This window comes from Homalodisca vitripennis, chromosome 3 (genome assembly GCF_021130785.1).
Source record: "Homalodisca vitripennis isolate AUS2020 chromosome 3, UT_GWSS_2.1, whole genome shotgun sequence".
Taxonomy (NCBI): domain Eukaryota; kingdom Metazoa; phylum Arthropoda; class Insecta; order Hemiptera; family Cicadellidae; genus Homalodisca; species Homalodisca vitripennis.
Window position 1 is genome coordinate 184248712 of NC_060209.1, and position 19569 is coordinate 184268280.

The 19569-nt window shown below is 33.4% G+C and overlaps 1 protein-coding gene across 2 annotated transcripts in view; it reads left to right on the forward strand.

Annotated features, from left to right (window-relative positions):
* The window catches only part of LOC124357846 (TBC domain-containing protein kinase-like protein), a 38177-nt gene that overhangs the window by 8220 nt on the left and 10388 nt on the right, over positions 1 to 19569 (forward strand). For both annotated transcript variants that reach the window (XM_046809922.1, XM_046809921.1), the window contains exons 3-11: positions 1975 to 2224; positions 3159 to 3393; positions 4093 to 4244; positions 4362 to 4508; positions 5636 to 5785; positions 6813 to 6930; positions 14851 to 15012; positions 15841 to 16018; positions 17785 to 17991. In XM_046809922.1, coding sequence (XP_046665878.1) covers positions 1975 to 2224; positions 3159 to 3393; positions 4093 to 4244; positions 4362 to 4508; positions 5636 to 5785; positions 6813 to 6930; positions 14851 to 15012; positions 15841 to 16018; positions 17785 to 17991 — 1599 coding nt within the window. The remainder of the gene's footprint in view (positions 1 to 1974; positions 2225 to 3158; positions 3394 to 4092; positions 4245 to 4361; positions 4509 to 5635; positions 5786 to 6812; positions 6931 to 14850; positions 15013 to 15840; positions 16019 to 17784; positions 17992 to 19569) is intronic.

Consider the following 19569-nt stretch of genomic DNA (forward strand, 5'->3'; position numbering starts at 1 on the left):
AATCTAGATTTCATGAAATCCAACCTTCTGTATTAAAGTTTCTGTGAGGTAAATTCAAGATTTTTATTAATCACTATCTGTTATCCACTCAATTTTCAAATTGTAGTCCTTGTTTGTAACATCGTCTGTTAGATTTTGTTATTTAAATGTTCATAGTTAAGTGAATCAGAGTTTAACCTGACTCTTATATTTTGTCTTTTACGTGTAGGAGTATATCGGGTTCAAAATAATTATATTTCCAATGCCAAAACTGAATCTGCTTTGTTACCCTGATCAAGAAAATGCAAATACACGGATTTCGGAATCTTACTTTGGTCAAGAAGTGTTTACTTCTAGCCCTTGTCATATACTGACTTCCAGTCTGGGATATTTCCAGTACCATAGTACAGTTTGCTTTGTTGTTGAAGGAATGAAGAAAAAATATACACACTGGTAGGACTGGGAAGCCTACTTCGGTTACAAGGTGCCTACTTCTGGCCGTTTAGATTCACTTACAGTGCCACAGTTTAGTTTGCTTTATTACACAATAAAAAGAACTGTATACCTTTATAGCTCTCGGAAATTTACTCCAGTCAAAAACTTCTTTTTCTTGTTCTTGTAATCTACTTCAGTCTAAAATATTTCCAGTGATATAGTTGAGCCTTGTTGTTCTAATGAAGAAAATATACATATATACATACAACTGTGAAGCCTATTACAGCCCAGGTGGAAATCTTACATATATACCTCCTATCTACTTCTGTTATAAGAAGAAATCCTTATTAAATTTATGCAACATTCAAAAATTATCGTTTATAAGGTTTTGTGATTAAACAGTTTTGTTGTTTTTGGACTGTAGTTCTGGGAAAGAATGAATCTTTGAAACATGTTAAATTTCTTTGTTTTTATATAACCCACATTTTAATGCTATAACAGTGTCAAGGAAACCCATCAGTTTGGACTACCTGATTTGAAAACATTCACAGCTTTGTTTAATTACTCTGTTAAATAGTATTTACAATGGATTATATGTGTTTATTTGTCACTGACACAATCTGGAGTAAAATTTAGGTATTAATTTTTTATTTTCTATCTGCATCACACTATTGATCAAGAACTGCATACTTAATATTTTATAAAATTTAAATGTTAACAACAGATGTTTTAGCCTATTTGTCGAACTTTAGCTGCTAACAGCGGTTTAGTGTCAGTTAAATTTGCATTATGAAACATAAATACTGCAATTTTTTTGTGAATTCCAAAACATTCCAGGTAACTTTTCTATTCTTTCTCGGATTTCAATGAATACTTTACCAAAAGAATAAGCTGAATTGGTCCAGCCCATTGGTAAAGTCTGGTAAGAAAATCTTCCAAAAATAGTGGCCTTTAAATAATACCAAAGTACCCAAAATTGGTGTAATTAAATATAAACAGTTGGTAGCATGAGTCACGGACAACATATGACAACATAAACACCGTACTCCCAAACAGAACTTAATCAGATAGTTGTGCCAATTTCGATGAGAGTACTCTAGCGCTGACCTACACTAAAATACAGACGGCAAAGTCCAGCATCTTCATGAGTTACCAGTGAGCTATCACTCTGAAATAATGCATTTTTATGAGCCACCAATGAATTATATCACGCTGAAATAATGCATTTTTATGAACCACCAGTGAACTATATATATATAACTCTGAAATAATGCATTTTTATGATTCACTGGCGACTCGTCGCAGTATGAGAAAGATTACCAAATTTAACAACATAGTAAACGTTGTAACTCTTATGACTTCATTATCTTAGTTATGCTAATGAGCACTAAAATTGTGTACAAGTCAATAGTGGAATGCAAAATATTAACATACCTTTAATCTGATTGTTGAAGGTACCAGGTGCTCATGAAATATGCCTTTTGTTCTGACTGTGTTAGGAGTAGTCTTTTATAATAAAGTGTAAATCAGATGGTTTAAGGGTTGAATGTTCTTCTGCAGAGAGATCCATAGTGGTGTCTGAGTACCATGGGAGAATGCTACCTCAGGCTTCAGTCAAATCACTGGGTCAGGTGATGAGGTTGGCCCGTGAGGTTCTGGAGGGTCTCAGCTACCTCAACAGCCGAGGTCTGGTCCACCGCAGTCTATCCCCGGACAATATCCTGATCGCAGATGATGGAAAGGCTCAGCTCTTCAACTACGGCCTGTATTACATGACTGGTGGCGGTGCTGATGTCTTGTTTCCAATCGGGTACGATACTTTGTCAGGCTAGAAAATCATTTAATCTACCCTTTCTTATCATTACTTTACAGTGGTTTCTCCTCTAAAAATATTGGATTAAAAAAAACTGGTATGAGTGATTAACTTTAAAAAATATTCATGCACAATTGTTCTAATTCTAAAACAGTTTTATAGAAGATTAATAAAATAATGTGTAAAGGAAAGTAACAGAAGACTAGTCCAACATTGACATGCAGAGAAATTTGAATTTTGGACTTCTTTAACTGAATGAGAGAAAACATGGATTAGTAGAATACATATTCATTAATATAATTGATCTTTTATTATTTATTGCTGGTATATGGCTTATTTCATATTCAAGCAATATTAAGGTATTTCACTTGATAATTAAATTGGAAATTTACTATTTTTTGATGTGATAATGGACCAAAAATACTTTCAAGTACTTATGTTTTCTTCTGAGTGAATTTATAAGATGGTTTTGAATATCTAACAAAATAATGTTTATTTATACATATTCAAAGACAGGACAAATGTTATCAGTGTACTACCTTTAACTATTTAAGGTATGTAAGAACGTTAATTAAGTCCACTTAAATTGACAACATTTTCAACACATGTAAAAGATAAGAGAGTTAGATATTTCCTTGGCCATACAAGTGATTCTAGTAATATGGACAATAAAATTTCAGTGTTAAGGTGAGCTCTGAGCATGATCATGTCTAAGTTGACAAACAAGTGTGAATCTTAGTACACTGACAAGGATGATGTCCATAACAGGTCATCCAAAAGTACTTATTGTAGGAATGTTTTTGCTGCGGAGGTGTGAGAGATGTCCAATTTCCAAATGGATATCTGTTCTCTGGGCATGAGATCATGATGATTGTGTGGCCACTTGGTCATAGTTGTGACTGTCCACTGACATAGATGATGTTCCCAACAGGTCACCCAAGTACATGGCTCCAGAAGTGTTCCTGTTGCAAGGGAGAGGACAGTCCAGTATAAAAGTGGACGTCTGGTCCCTTGGCATGATCTTGACTGAACTTCTGCTGGGCCAGAAACTGTGGGCCAACCTCAAGCTGGGCCAGATTCTACGCAAAATATTGTCCCTTCTCCACTGTGACACTACTACTCTGGAGAGATTGGCTAGGGAGGCAGATAAACTGGCTGTTTTTGAGGTAACTTTCCCATTTTACTGTAAAATATAGTTAAGATTAACTTTTTCAACCCTTTGCACTTCAAGGTCACTAAATGTGGCCCTTACTAATCTATCGTAGCTCAAATGAAATCCCAGCTCAGTCCTCTGAGCTTCCCAAGCCATAGCTAGTGGCCGGTTGTGTTCAGAGTATTCACTCGGTGATTGTGTAAACATGTACATAACTTCATCTCCTATTTAAATCAATGCAGCTGGAACTGTCTTGTCGTTGTGCTCCATAACTGGAATGAGTACGGAACCGCAACAATAACAAAGTTACAGTTTCCACAAACTTTAAATGATTTGGATTAAATTTAATTCTTGAATACCTAGAATGTTCACTAGCTTTAAGCTTAAAACTTGTTTTCATTTTATTTTCTCGTAAATGTACCAAGTATAGTACCACTAATATTTTTGATACAATAAAAAAAAAATATTGGATTAATATATTATTGACTGATTTCTATACTGTTCTCAATACATTGTTTTGCTGTTCTGGTAGACAAACAACACGAATTTAAAATTATTTGACATTTTTTGTTGGTTGTCTACCAAAATAGTTAGTTGTAATGAAGTAAAGCTCCTTTAATGAATTGGTTTGCTGTATTTTATTGGTGTTCTCAAATGGTTACATTTGTTCTGATCAATATTATAAGTCTAATTGACTTTTCTTTTATTTCAGTCTCTGCCAGAGAGTGTAAAAGATTTTATCAACTCCTGCCTTCAGACTAGTCCAAGCTTAAGGCCCACCCCAGCTCAGCTCCTCAAACACGAAGTTTTCTCTCAGGAGTTTGAGCCTGAAGTTCTGTCGCCCTCCACTATCATCGATCAAAGGTTGATCTCTCTTTGCGTTGTTTCTGCAAAAACTCAATTTACTATGGGTTTTTTCATAAAAATGAACAATAGAAGACTAATTTTGTATCATTGTTCATCTTCAGCGGAATGTTGCAGAGTGAAGAATTGGAGGAACAATCTGCTAAGTGAGAGGCCTCTGCAGGAGCTGTACTACCTGTGGCGGCTGGCAGGGGGCGACCTGCAAGCGGAACTGAAGAAACAGGGTCTGGTGCGCTCTAAACCTCCTATACTTTCATTACCAAAGTAAGCTTAGTTTGCTTACTCCAAGGAAATATCTTGAAAAGAAATGTCAATGCAGACAATTTATATTGGAAATCCTGTTGTGTTCTTGTGGCATATGAATGGAAATAAAATATTGAGTACAAATGTCATTTGTAAGAAATAATTTGATTTGATTTGAGAACTATTTAATCTATCTGTGATGATAAATACGAACATAAAAAGATTTTCATATAGAGAAATGTCATGGTTATCAAATAACATCAATTTAAAATTGAATGGTTTCACAACTAAGTTAAACACGTTTGTCTTGTGGAAGTCAGCTGAAAGATTTTAAATTGAAAATGATAGAGAGTCTTATAGTTTTTTATAAATTGTTCATAAAAAGTGTGAAAATTGTGTTTGCCTTTGTAACTGTCAGCTGTTATAACTTCTTATTCAATAAGTTTGATTAATAATCTAAACTTAATTTTTTTTGCCTTCGATAAATAGTTGAAAAATACTAAATTTATGCTATTTTACAAAAAATTAGGGTACTTAAAAAATGTACATTATTAGAAAGAACAGACTTAATGTAGACTTACTATGAAAATTACACTCTGTCCCTGTCTACTATTTTTTATTACGCTATATAAGTAGGTTCATACGTACGTATTATAAAAGGCGCCACAGAAGCCCACACTGATAGTCAGAGGCTTATCCAATTGGTACTTTCCGAACCTCAGATCTAATTTGCCAGATTGTCCAACGTGATCTGACATTGGAAAAGTTTGTACTTGTGGTGAAAAAAAAATCCTTCGAGATAGTACCTAAATTTAAGCTCAGATTACATGAGCACTCATAAAGGTTATCTTTAACTTTGGTACTACTAGTAACATATTTATGATAACCTAATTGTAACCTACTTATACTGCAAAATAACAAGTAGTAGATAGGGACAGAGACATTGCTTCTCACCGACATTGCTTCATTTAAGGCAGAACACAAGAACCGATCTTTATAATGTATTTATTATTCTTAAATGATATTCTAGTCTAATAATTATGCTTTAGGTCCCCTGTAAGAAAACACTTGCAAAAATAGTGGTCTGTGGATAATACCAAAGCACCAAAATGACAGACCGTGTTAAAAGATAAACTTTTCTGTTTCAGTCTTGTACTACTGGAAGGTACTGCGTTTGGACAGAGCCGAGACCAGGCAACCCTACTGGACCTGAGGGTGGTACCGTTGCCCCTGGACACTCTGGTTCAGAGACTCTCCCATCTGCCTCTCACTGTGTTCTATCCACTCACAGAGACCAAGTGAGTCCTGTCTTGTGGTAGCATGTTGAACAGCTGTACTTTATCTTGACCTGTGTTTGTACCTCTTTCAACATCCGCTGTATTTTTTCAGTGTTATTAGTTGGGAAGTTTCAGTAAAAATTGTATGAGAACGTGTTGATGAATTTGTTATCTTTATAAGCACTGTGACCACTTTAAACAAAATTCACATAGTAGTCATTCCCTCCTCTTGTTACTAAACGAATTTTATTTGCATGTTAAAAGAGAATAATCTGTCAAAGTTACTTGTTCTGTAAAGAGCAATATGGGTAAATTTCTTTAGATATAAAAATTACTAATCTTTGTAGACTCAGCCATTCTAAAGCAGTACTAAGAAAACTTGAATTTTTCTACATTGATGTAGATTAACTTGAGCAATTTTAGTAGTAGTCTAGATAGATAGTATGCATTATTAGTATGGTACATAGTCTGTCTACTACAAATAATGATTTGTAAGTATTTTTAGCACTAGAGTATGAAAACTGGTTGTTTTGTGACCCTTTAGAGGTTTTATCTTTTGTCAGAGTTGAATAAGGAGGACAAAGTTAGAATGTGGAATAGAGCCATGTTGGATAACTATGGAAGGACGAGCCACGTTGGAAGATGAGGCAGAAAAAGAAATATATGCAGAAGTAGATAGAGTATAAGTTAGATTTTGTCTACAGTTAAGCTTCAAATTATCGTAGGTAAAGAGCTATATGAAGCATACTTTTAACATTGGAGATATTTGACCATAGAATTCTTGAATGTGGAGAAGAGGCAATGGTGTATGTAGAATAAAGATTTTGGGTCATTAATGAAGAAGGGATTGAAGGAAACGTAATTTGGTTTTTGTAACCAAGGGATCGTACACAATTTCCTGTGAAAATCAAAGATTAAGTAGACCTCAATTTGGTCACATCTGTGGTATGCAAGTCACATAACGCTGACACACTACTACTTACAGTCAGACTGTCAGTGGCACACAGATAATTGATTGTCTGCCTCTAAGTGTCCACGTTATTTGTAGATCTGCTATCTTGGGTGTGGAAGAGCAGAGTGATGCAGCCTCACTTCCTTTAGTCATCCGAGAGCGAGACACAGAGTATCAGTTCCGAAGAGTGGTCCTGTGCGATCGCCTCTTGAAGGTGTGTAATTTTCCTCTATATTTAGATAGCATTATGTCAAATCCGCATTCTGTTTATATTGCAAAATATTAAATGTAGTGTATATCGGGTGCCAGCTCTGTGGTTTGGTTTTAATCTTTTTAATCTGAACTAAAAATTGAAGAAATGGGTAATAAAATTGGTTTAGTTTTTATCTTTGATGAATAAAGAGCCAGTGAACTAACAGTGAGTGGATAGAAAGAAGCTACAGGTTGAAGAGAAGATTCAATGTGTTTCTTATGGTCCTCAATGACGCAAAAGTAGGAATAAAGTTGATGTCAAAAGTTCGTGATTTACAATATAAAGAAGAATAATGGTTTCAAAGTTAGGTTTAAATACAATTTTCAGTTTCTTGCTTCACAGAGTGATGACCAAGTTGAAGTACTCTTTCATGGTACACCTGAAATTGTGGATGGATCTCTCCACAAATCAGACGTAAATGTGCCTCTTGAGTTCTCTCTTTCAAAGATAAAAAAAAAACATCTAATAGGGTGTTATAAATATTTGTTTCTAATATTAGACACTTTTATACTATATCGAGTTATATGGTATACAAGACGTAAGTAGTCAACTGCTCTCTAGGGTTTTATTGGAGTGAATATCTGTAGCTTTTGATAACACTATCTGAATAGCTGCAACGTAAGTTTACATTGTTATGAAGGTGTGTAAACTTATTTATTTTCATAGTCGAATATCAATCTAGGAGGCAAAACACGTATAAAATGATACAAAGGTGGAGACAAAGAGAGATTGAGAGAGAAGTAGGAGTGCATAAACACGTGATCAATTCACAATTGACTGTGTTGTTGGAATGTACTGGCAAGTCAGTAAATCTACACATAACATGGTAGGGGGTGGGGGAGAGGCTTGCCATTTTGGACCCATCTTTCCTACTTTGTTGGTTATCAAAATAACCATTTTAAAGGAAATATGTTTGTTACTCATAAATGGTGCATATTATCATGGTGCAAATATATCACTTCCAGTACCATGAGATAAAATACTATTATACCTAGAGCTATTTTCAATTTGTAACTACCAAGGTACAAAAATTGCTAATTACTTACTAATATTCAAATTCAAAAACCTTTTTGGAATTGACATTAAGATTTTGTACACCTACAATCTTGGTAAGGTAGATAACAGTGTTATAGGGGCATGTTCTAATATTAACAGGGGCAATATTTTTTCACACCATATGAAGGCTGTTGTTTTTTAGTACAAATACTTCCATGAATAGTAGTATCTTGTTGTTAATGTTTCCCATTCACACAACTGCCACACCAGCTCCCTCAATAAGTTTACTTTTTATGTGACTACATAAGTTTTCTTACACTGTGTTTCTATTGCCTACAGTAGGATCTGATTTTATTGAATTTAGAGTATTACAAATCATTCATCTCTTGTTTTGAGTTACTGTTGTATGTAATGTCTACAGTAGTCTTTTTTTCAGGTGTGAAAGCACTACTTATAAATGTTTGTTATTAGTCTTTATGTTCTTCATATTCTTTTAAAATTTGGGTTGTTTTTAGTATAGAGGTCAAATATCCATGTTTATTTTTGGGTAAGCAGAACAGGCCTACCGTTACCAAATTGGAAGGTTGTGTACCTAACTGCAAGCAAAATAATATTTACAAAAGTACAATAATTTTTTTTTTGAGTTACCTATTTTATAGATTTTTAGACACAAAGTGCAACAAAATTACACTCTTCCAATCGGTAATTTGCTTAATGTTGATCAGTTGTCCGCGAACATACATAGAAGCTCACGGTACTGAAAAAACATAAATATAGAAAATAATAACTGCAAGCAAAATATCATTTATAAAAGTACGATAACTATTTAATTGAGTTATATAATATTTATGATTAAAAAAATTCGAAGTATGGCAATAACACGTTTCAGCGATCAGTAATTTGTGTACTGTCAATCAGCCGATAATTCATGATCTCCGCAGATTTGAATGTTGAATTCCGTTGATCGAGTCTCGTATTTGAATCTTTATTGAAGATTTTGTGGCTTCAGGATTCGGCTTCTACCCATCACCACTCTTAGTTGCACTGATATATAAATATATAAAATTTGAATTTAAATAGATTTTTTTCTATTTTTCCATCTCTACTAAGACTCACAGAGTCAAGATCTTATAAAGTTACTTAATGATCACTGCCCTGATACTAGTAACCTAAAAATTGAATTGTGAAGAGGAGAAATTAATTAGTGTATTCTTAAATAAATAAATAAATCTTTATTTGTCGTTCAAATTCTTACAATCATTGTCAATGTCATATTGCAGCCTAGGGCATGGTCAAAATAAAACAATTTTATCAAAATAATTTAAACTTAAACTAACATTAAAAAAAGGAAAAAAACAGTGCTTTAGTAACATAAATCAGTCAGTGAAGGTTAATTTAAAATAAACTAGGCCTAGATATATAAATTAAACAGTAAATAAACAACTGTCAAAATTTACATATAAAAATTATTATATATCTAAAATGTAATGTTTTTTTAATTCTAAAAACTCGTCTAAACTATAGAAAGGGTGTTTCAAAAGCCAACTATAAAAAAGCTTAGTGAAGGTTTTATGTGGATACTTATTTACCAGAGGTTCTAAAAAATTATAGATTTTCAGCGATGCCACCATGTGACTATTTAAGGTTTTACTGAGGCGGTGATAACCCATTACAGCATTGTTTTTAGTTCTTGTATTGTATGAATGAATTTCGTTGTTAAATTTTTAAAATTTTGGATTTTTTAGAATATAGTTAATTAAATCATATATATATATATATATATATATATATATAGACTGATAACCGTTTGAATCTCTAACAGAATAAAAAGTGGTTTACAATGTTCCAGCGGTTGAGAATTAGTCATTACTCTAATAGCTTTTTTTGAAGAATTAAGATGTCTTCAGTTCCTGAGCAGTTGCCCCAAAATATTAAACCATTTTGAAAAACTGCTTGGAAATACGCAAATTAGGCAGTCCTCACATAGTTTTTAGGAACAGCACTCTTAAGGCGACCTAACAGGTAAATAACTCTAGAAAGCCTCTTGCTTATATATTCTGTATGTTGGTTCCAGTTTAGTTGGTTATCTATATACATTCCTAAAAGTTTTACATTGGAGCTAAAACTGTTATCAAGAGGGGCCAAATACGGTTTCAAGCTAAAAATGATATTTTGTGTCTTTTCTTCATTTAAAAGAAATCCATTAGATCGAAACCACTGGGAAGCACCTATTAAGGTTTCATCTGAAAATTTTGAGAGTTCTCCAATGTTATTTGCAATGTTAATAAAAGTTGTACCATCAGCGTAAAGTATTGTTTTAGCTATCACTGAGAAAGGTAGATCTCATTTATACTGATTGAAAATAGAAGTGGTCCATGGACAGAGCCCTGTGGGACACCATATTTTACTGTAATGTCCTTGGACCTTACCCCATTGATGGTAACTATCTGTTGTCAATCATGTAAATAAGACTTGAAAAATTTTAATGTAGGATCTGAAAACCCGTAATAATTTAATTTTGTGATAAGATCACAGTGGTTAACACAATCAAAGGCTTTGCTCAGGTCACAGAAGGTGACCTGAGCAAAAGCCTCATTTTCAAATACCTGATTAATTTGTCTAATCAAACCATCTATTGCATCAACAGTAGATTTTGTTTTTCTAAAACCGAACTGAGATGCATTTAAAAGATAATTGCTCTTCAAAAAATCAACAATCTGTTCGTAGACCAGCATTTCAATCAGTTTTGATAGGACTGGAACAACAGAAATGGGAAAATAGCTCCCAGGCTCATCCTTCGGACCCTTTTTATATATTGGGTAAATTCTGGAATCTTTAAGTTGTCTAGGAAACACCCCCACTTTTAGTAATTGGTTGATACAGGTTGCAAGAGGATTTACCAAACTTAACCCTTTGGATGCCAACGTACCGGTATTACGGCCGTCGGCTACTCAACTGAAAATCGCCAACGGCCGTAATATAGGTACGTCACGTTTTTCGCCTGTAATTTTCTTATAGTTCATCTTATTGCCGTGAAATTTTGACTAATCGATAGTCGATTAGTTGCTTTGCAACCACAAAGTAGTTAATCCTTTATGGACTGTTTGTTTGGTCGTATTTGAGCTTCGCAGCTGTTGAATTGTTTTGTCGAGATTGAGGTTACGTTCGTGTTGCTATGCGTTGTTTACGTTTGTAATTCTCTCATTACTTTTGATGTTAGGGCATTTTTACTATGCCCCTTTTATTAGATTCATTTGTACTTTGGGATTATACAGACCACACCCAGACATGAATCGTTATTTGACATTTAGCTTCAACTGATTAATAGATTAGCGTAGAACAATAATTCGTCGATATAAAACAGGAATTGTCTTATCGCAAACCCCTCCCCATCCTCAGACAGTTGACATTTAGCTTCTACTGATTACTAGATTAGCGTAGAACAATATTTCGTCAGTATAAAACAGGAATTGTCTTATCGCAAACCCCTCCCCATCAGAGGTCAAAGTCGAGCGGTGTAGTATATAACGTGATTGCAGAGTCTCGCCGCCCGTTCGCGTTGTTGTACTTTCGTATTTTAAACCTACATTTCTCCAAACACAAAAATTCAACAAAAACAAACATTACCAAACAAAAACTAAACTCTTTATTGAAAAAAAAACACGCAAAACTTGTTATTATTCTTGATCAAACTCCGCCACCCAAAATGCGAGTGCCTCCGGCCGAAGGTGCTTCCGAAGCTCGCGCTGATGTCAACGAAAGAAAAACATCCCTCGATATAGTATCTATCAGTAAATATAATTCTAGAGGGGCTGATCAGAAATATAAATTGAATTGTAATGGAAAGGCAATTATGTACCGTGCAAAAAACTTAAATAATCATGTGATGCCGCGCGGCCTGCCGTAATCGGGATTCTCGAGAAAGATAAGATAACAGCGACCACAATACCGATCACAATACCTGGAAATGCTTGTTGATTGATGGAATGTTAGTTCTGTTACTCAAATACATCGTTTTATAACGTTCTAAGTTCATTGAAAAAAGATTAAGCGAATCTGACCTCATTAACAATTGATAACCTTTGTAAGTTTGTAATTTTGTAATTAAAAAGTTGTTTTTTCGTTCTACAATGTTTGTTTATAATATATCTATAAATTTATATTTTTGTGTTCTTCATACTGGTGTGGTTGGTATAATCCCAAAGTACCGATTTGTATAGTCTCAAATATTGATTTGTGAATATAGTGTAACATTACATACAACGTCCATGCAAATTACAAAAACTGTGCCCGTGTCACGTTTAGTGAAAAAAATCATAACTGGACTTCTATATAAGGTAGGCTTTTGAAATTTTGGAATTAGGTTAAGGGTTAGATATAGTTTACTAGGATATAACAGGAAATCAGAATATATATATTTTTTTTTAACCACTTATTTGTGCTAAAAAAAATGTTTTTTGGAAATTTTAAATTTTTTTTCTTAATTTTTAACTTTTTTATAAGTTTAAATTACATTTATGCAACTAAAATTTACCAACAGAACAAGGGCATTTCATAAGCAAAATAATGGTAAAAAAATCATCAATATCTGTTAAAAAATAAATAAGTTATGATACATTTAGTGAAAGCTTGCAAAACTGCTGAAAATGCCCTTGGCGTTTCTGGGTAGTACTTTTGGAAAATGGGCTGGCATGCAAAGGGTTAAAGCTATTTTTTTTAATAAGTTATTTGACATATCGTAAAAATCAAGGCTGTCAGAATATTTCATTTTTTTAATGGCTTTCAAAAGGTTTTCTGGTTTCCATTGTGGCGTTGTTAAAAATTTGAGGTGTTTGTGGAGTCTTAGGTGTAGACAAAGACTTTTTTTTGCTTCCACTTGTTTTGGTTTGTGTTTTTTTCGGGGTAGTTTGTCTATTACAGTTTTGGGCTTTGCGAATTTGATCCAAAGCCAGGTTGAATTTGGCATTATTTTCTCTCTGGACTCCATATTTATTTTTAATCAAATATTTAATCCAGGTGTATTAAATTCCTTATACAGATAAATGTTAGTTTGATTGCATTATGAAGTTTCGTTCATTCCAAAAAAAAAAATTACACGAAAATATCTATATTTATTGTTTTTGTGTTCAATTTTATCTATTTGAGCTGGCCAAGGAGGATAACCACGGACAGCAGCAAACACAAAATCCCCTTCTTTTAAGTCATTTGTATTTTTACCACCATTTTAGTGAATAGATAAATTTCAGATTTCAGATTTACAGGCAGGTGTCACAAAAAACACAGTTATTTAGAGAAACACCAGTAAAGCATGATAAACTGTTTAGCCATATTCTGCCTCTACATATTACACCAAATAAATCAATGAATCAGAGATATTGGTGGGTACAGCAGTCAGTTAAAGATAGTGATAATAGTAGTTGACCTTGAGCTGTTATTGTCTGCTAGATCTACCTGCAGACAGATTAGGTAAACAGGTACAGCTGACTGATAATGCAATCTATTATACTCCGCTCACAAATTGCCTGTTACTACTGGAGTCTTGTCAGTAGGCCACTTCCTGCCAGTAACCATTTGATTATTAAATATTATTATTATTTGTTCTTCACAAAGTACTTTTCAATCATTCAATAGCAATTCCAATTAAAATAGTGAGTGTTACTGTAAATGGTTAAACTGTGGACTGTCCCAAAACTCTTTAGTTCACTATTAACAATTTGCTTACAACCATGTGGTTTTATCTCCTAGAAGAGTGAGTAGCATATTATATCTTATTGTAAATTTTACATAGTTTATATTTAAATAAATCTTTCACCCTGCGAAGAGTTTATACCAAACTTTTAGTCCACTTTTAACTATACTATAACTTTGATTAAACTGAAATAATAGAAATTAACTGTCACATTCACTATGATACTGTCACTCACTCCTTATTCCTTGTTATCATCAATTAAATATAATATTATTATCATCTATTTAATAATAATAAATTTGTTTATTTCTCGTAAAACATGTTACATGCATTGACAAAGTCTAATTCAGCTACAGACTAAATAGCAATGTCTCTATATAATATTGAATAAGTATAATACAAAAATATTATGTGTATTATATTATAATACATTAATTGTCCAGTTGAGGATAACACTGATTATATCATGAATTTATCTTGAAACAATAATTAAAAGTCATTATTTTACTTTTATTTTGTTAATAGAAAAAATCATCAATATTATAGAAAGGGTTTTGTAACAGCCATTTATAAAGTTTACTTTTATACATTTTAATTAAGAAGGTATTTTTCAATCAGATGTTTTAATTTGTTATGCACTTTTAAGCCAACTACAACATGACTATTCGAAGATTTACTCAGTCGACAATAGTCAATTAAAATGTTATTACTGTTTCTTGTGTTGTAATTATGTGTTTGTGTATGGTTTATTAAGTCCTTATTATTTAAAATGTAATGTAAACAGACAAATTAAACAAATATAAATTAAATATTGTAAGAATTTCTTGGTTAATGAAAACAGGTTTACAATGATAGAGATATTCAGCTTTACCAAAAATTCTAACAGCTTTCTTTTGAAGCAACAGTATTTCCTGAACTCTAGCACTATTTCCTTACAGTATTAATCCATATCTCACAATTGACTGAAAGTAGCTAAAATATGCAATCAGAACATAATTTTCACTTATGCAGCAAGATAAGACGTCTTAAAAAACTAATTATAGATGATTTAGAGGACAGAAAATCAATTTGAGGTCCCCATGAAAGATTATTATCAAAATTAATTTCTAAAATTTTGATAAAACTACTTGATTCAAGATTAAAACTATTTTCAGTAATTGATTTTAAAGTATACAAAATGTTTAATAATGCTACAGGGATACCCGTACAAGAAGGCAGCCATATTGAAGGAGGCCCATAAGGACGTCCCACCATTGTACAGGGGAGAGTTGTGGGCCGTGCTGCTGGGAGTGGTTGGAGACATAGACTCACAGTACACTGCCATCGACAAAGAAACTGTCACTGCCACTGATAGACAGGTGTGTTGTCCCTGTGTTACTTTCAAAATGTAATGTATTGTTGGATGGATAATGGTAAGAGTATTGTTTTTGTTAAGCTAAAAGACAAATTATTGCTAGAATGAACTGGTCCAAAGAAAAATTACTGATCCAGAGCTATGATTAGACCTCAAAAAGCGAAGCAGCTTCAGAATGCAATGAAAAAGTGAAGAGGAGTGGAGACCAACTAAGAATAGCCAATTTTGAAGAATATAAAAGACCATATTTTAAAGTATTCAGATTAAAACTAAATAAATTACTGATTAATGCCAATTATATTCTAAATACTCATTGATGAAGTAAAATTACCAATGTGATGAAAACTAGTCTTACACAAGACAAGCGTACATTGGTAGATAATGATGACTGTAGCAGACAATGAATTAGTGGCCATCCCTGTAAAAGACATGAAGGATACACCAGGCTTAAGCTTTTACATTATTTTGGTTATTTTTATTTTTGGTTCTGTAAAATTTGTTTTGTAAATTTGCTTCTTTGCACATTGTAGGCTCCTCTTGGTGCTATTTTCTAAATTAAGTGTTTCATGTATTTGGCTCATTAAGGATTAATACATTGGATTAATATTGTATATACATTGACGGGCAACCTGTTCACTATATTATTTATTGGTGTATAATTGTGAGTATCATGTTGAAATAAACTTCTTGATTCTTGCTTGGTTTTTATACGTACCAGATTAGTTACATAAAGCCTGAACTGCCTTAGTTTAGGTTAGTCAAACGTATATTGTAGTTTATGAAAATTGTATTGTATAATTTATAATTGAATATTGACCTGGTATTATTCCAGATAGAAGTAGACATTCCTCGCTGCCACCAGTACAATGAGCTGCTCTCGTCCCGTGAGGGACACCGCAAGCTCAAACGCGTTTTGAAGGCGTGGGTGGTCTCCCATCCCCAGTACGTATACTGGCAAGGTCTTGACTCACTATGTGCACCTTTTCTCTACCTCAACTTTAATAATGAAGGTATAGTTTTTAAATAAATTTAATTTTTGTAGGTCATATATGATGTAATTCTATGTGGTTTGAGACTTTTGTTTAGGTATAAAAATTGTAGTAGGATATTTGAAATAATGTACTTACCATTGTTGTCACCACCATCTAATAAATTTTGAATGTTCAGACATCTTTTAATGTCTCAATCTTTATTGAAAGGTTTAAAAATGACATGTCACATCTTAACAAATGATGTGATGCCATAGTGTGATGTTGAACAAATAGTCGTAGCTTGATGGCATAAACAATCTTTTTTGCAATTTATCTCTTTACTCTTTAGCTGCTCACATAACATAGAGCAATGGAGGGAAGGGTTGATTCAATATGAATGTTACTTTCAGCTCCATTCAATCACCTTCCACTCAGAGCAACGTCTAATCTGCTGTAACAGACTTGACTCCTGGAATCTGAAAACAACATCCATATGAAGGGATTCAAAACAGACTCAAATTGTGCACCTGATTAAACAATGAGAACACCACAATATCTGGATTACATATATTTGTAGTCTAGGTACTAATGATGTCAAAACGATGTTAAGAGTTTGTTTTGAGCTTCTTTGTTGCCGACTGTTTTGGATCTCTTCAGACGGATGTTGGTTCTAGATTTCAGGAGTTGAGTCTGCCACAGTTAAGACTTCAGACATTGCACTGGGTGGAAGGTGAAATGGAGCTAAACGTAAAATTTGTATCTTCAGCTCATGTCGAATTAACTTGTCATCCATTTTGTACTAAAATGTGTCACTAATAATACAACATTATCTTTTTTTCCCGTAATGTAACATAATAATGAAGAGAACTGTAAACTAAAATATCAATATCTACAATCTTGATTTTGATCTGTGTGTTGGTGACCGATTTTCTGTTATTAACAGCTGATATTTTTTATAAGATTTTTTGTGGTAAATGTTACAAGGGTTTACTTTTGTAATGTATCTCCAACTCCAACTGTATTCGTTTATGATGTGGTTTATCAAGTTTATTTTTTATATAAAATGAGCATTGATTAATCGTACTCATACTGTTATAGTTCTTGATGTATTTTCAGTTTCAACAAGTAGACCAAAGTAGTTGGAATTTTTCTGTTATCATATAAATGAGATTTATAAAATGGCAATGAGAAAAACAATTTGTCTTTTGTTAGTAACTTTTCTGATTATACTAACATTAACTATGGTGTGATGATATTTAAAGATACAGGAGATTGTGATAAGTTAGGTAGGATTCGAGCTACCAGTAGTAAGACAACTTTATAGACTTCTGTACACCTTCATTTACCTGTAAATTGTTCTATAAAAAAGAACGACTTCTGCATTATATGTGGCTGAAATATGTCTAATTAAAGCATTTAATTAAGAAACTGTTTAAGATTGTTTTGTAGTATTCAATAAAGAATGGACACTTCACTGCGTGTCTATACTGAATGACCTAGTTCTACAAAGGCTATTGCATTAGTGTGTCTATTACAGTCAACTTGTTAATTTAATATTTGACTCACAAGATATCCATTCGAAAGGTAGCCCAAATTATTTAAGTTTCCTTTGATATGTCCAGTTATCACCTTCTGTTATACATTTTTATAACTGTAATGTATAATGTATAATGTTATACAGTTTGTATGCATCAACTTTTATATTAAAATGGTACACTGGTGATTAATTGGTAATCCAATAAGTGGAACACACTTTATTAAGTCATAATTATGGCCTTACTTAAATCTGATATTCTTCATTGCAGCAAGAGCTTATGCCTGTCTGTCGGCATTCATTCCCAAATATCTTAACAACTTCTTCCTGAAGGACAACTCTGCAGTTATACGGGAGTACCTGCTCAAGTTTTCTCAGCTAATTACATTCCATGATCCAGTGCTCTCCAGCCATCTCCAGGAAATCAACTTTATACCAGAGCTGTTCGCCATACCATGGTTCCTCACCATGTTCTCCCGTGAGTATTTATTAGTTTGACAGATACAGGGGTCACTTTGAAAGTTTTTGAGATACTGGCAAACCGGGCATACTGCAATAATCTTAACATGCTTATCTGATTGTCTGAGTGCCAGTCAGTATCTCAACATGCTTATGTGATTGTCTGATTGCCACTCAATACCTCAACATGCTTATGTGATTGTCTGAGTGCCAGTCAGTACCTCAACATGCCAAATTTAAATAGCCAAGACACATTAAAATTTTGTTGTAGTTTCTTAAAATTAAAAATGTTTAAATTTTTGTGTGTGAAGAAACCTATAATCTTCTTAAGGTTACAGACGCCAATGAAATAAAAGAAAGCAAGCCATCTTGTTGGCTCAAAACCTCTTCTCGTACACTTTAAGAGGGCACGCTGCGTACCGCGCATGTCAGGTTCTTTTATTACAGGTATAAAGTTGAAAATTTTATTATAAATAGGAACTTGTCTCAAATACCTAAATGTTTCACTTTATAAACCTTTAAGGTTTCAATGCTAAAAAATTGTCAACAACACGATTATCTGTACTGATGATTTATAATTTATATTCATAAATAGTCAATAGTCAATAGTCAATAGTCAATAGTCAAAAATTCTTTATTTAGCATAAAGAAGTGTAATGGCGTCAAAATTTACAATCAATTAAAATCCAGGTCTCTTGCTTTACAATGTACTGTTTACAGAGTCAAAAAATTCTGTCATGGTGTAAAAGGGTCTTTCCATGAGCCAGTCTTGAAGGCTTTTTCTTCATCTCATTCCCTCCAAGATTTTTCAGGTTGAGAGGTAGGGTGTTGAAGATTTTTCTTCCCATGTAGGATGGTTTCCTGCTGTACCGTGTAGTATGGTGTCCAGGAAGGAGGTAGTCAGTTGCTCTCCGGGTGTTGTGGGAGTGAGTATCCTTAGCTCTTGGTAACTCCATTTCAACTGTCTGGACAACTACAGAGTAGATGTACAGTGCTATGACAGTCATGAGTTTTAAAGTCTTAAAAGCTTCTCTGCAGCTTTCAAGTGGTCCCAGATCTGCCAGTGTCCTTATTGCCTTTTTTTGGAGGAATAAGATCTTGCTAAGATTATGGGCAGATGTTCCTCCCCATACTGATATACCATACCTTATATGGGATTCAAAAACAGCATGGTAAGTTGTCTTTGCCGCTTGCAGTCCTCCTATTCACTTAATTCTTCTTACTGCGTAGATTCCAGATCCCAAGCTTTTTGGTCAAACTGTTAATATGATCAGTCCAGGTAAGATCACCATCAATCACTATGCCTAATAGTTTTGATTGTTTTTCTATTGTGATGTTTTGGACGTTAGGCACTTGATCTTGTCTTCTGCTAAAAATTAATTTGGGTGGTCTTTGTTGGGTTAATTGCCAGGTCATTTTTCAGGCAGTACTGCAGAGTTTTGTTTGTTGATGTGGACAATGTCTGCATGCAGGCCAGTTTGGAGTCATTTTTTATAAGAAGGGTTGTATCATCTGCATACATAATAGTTTTTTACATTGTCAGTGTTGATATAATGTGAAAAATCATTAGTAAAAAGTACAAACAAAAATGGACCCA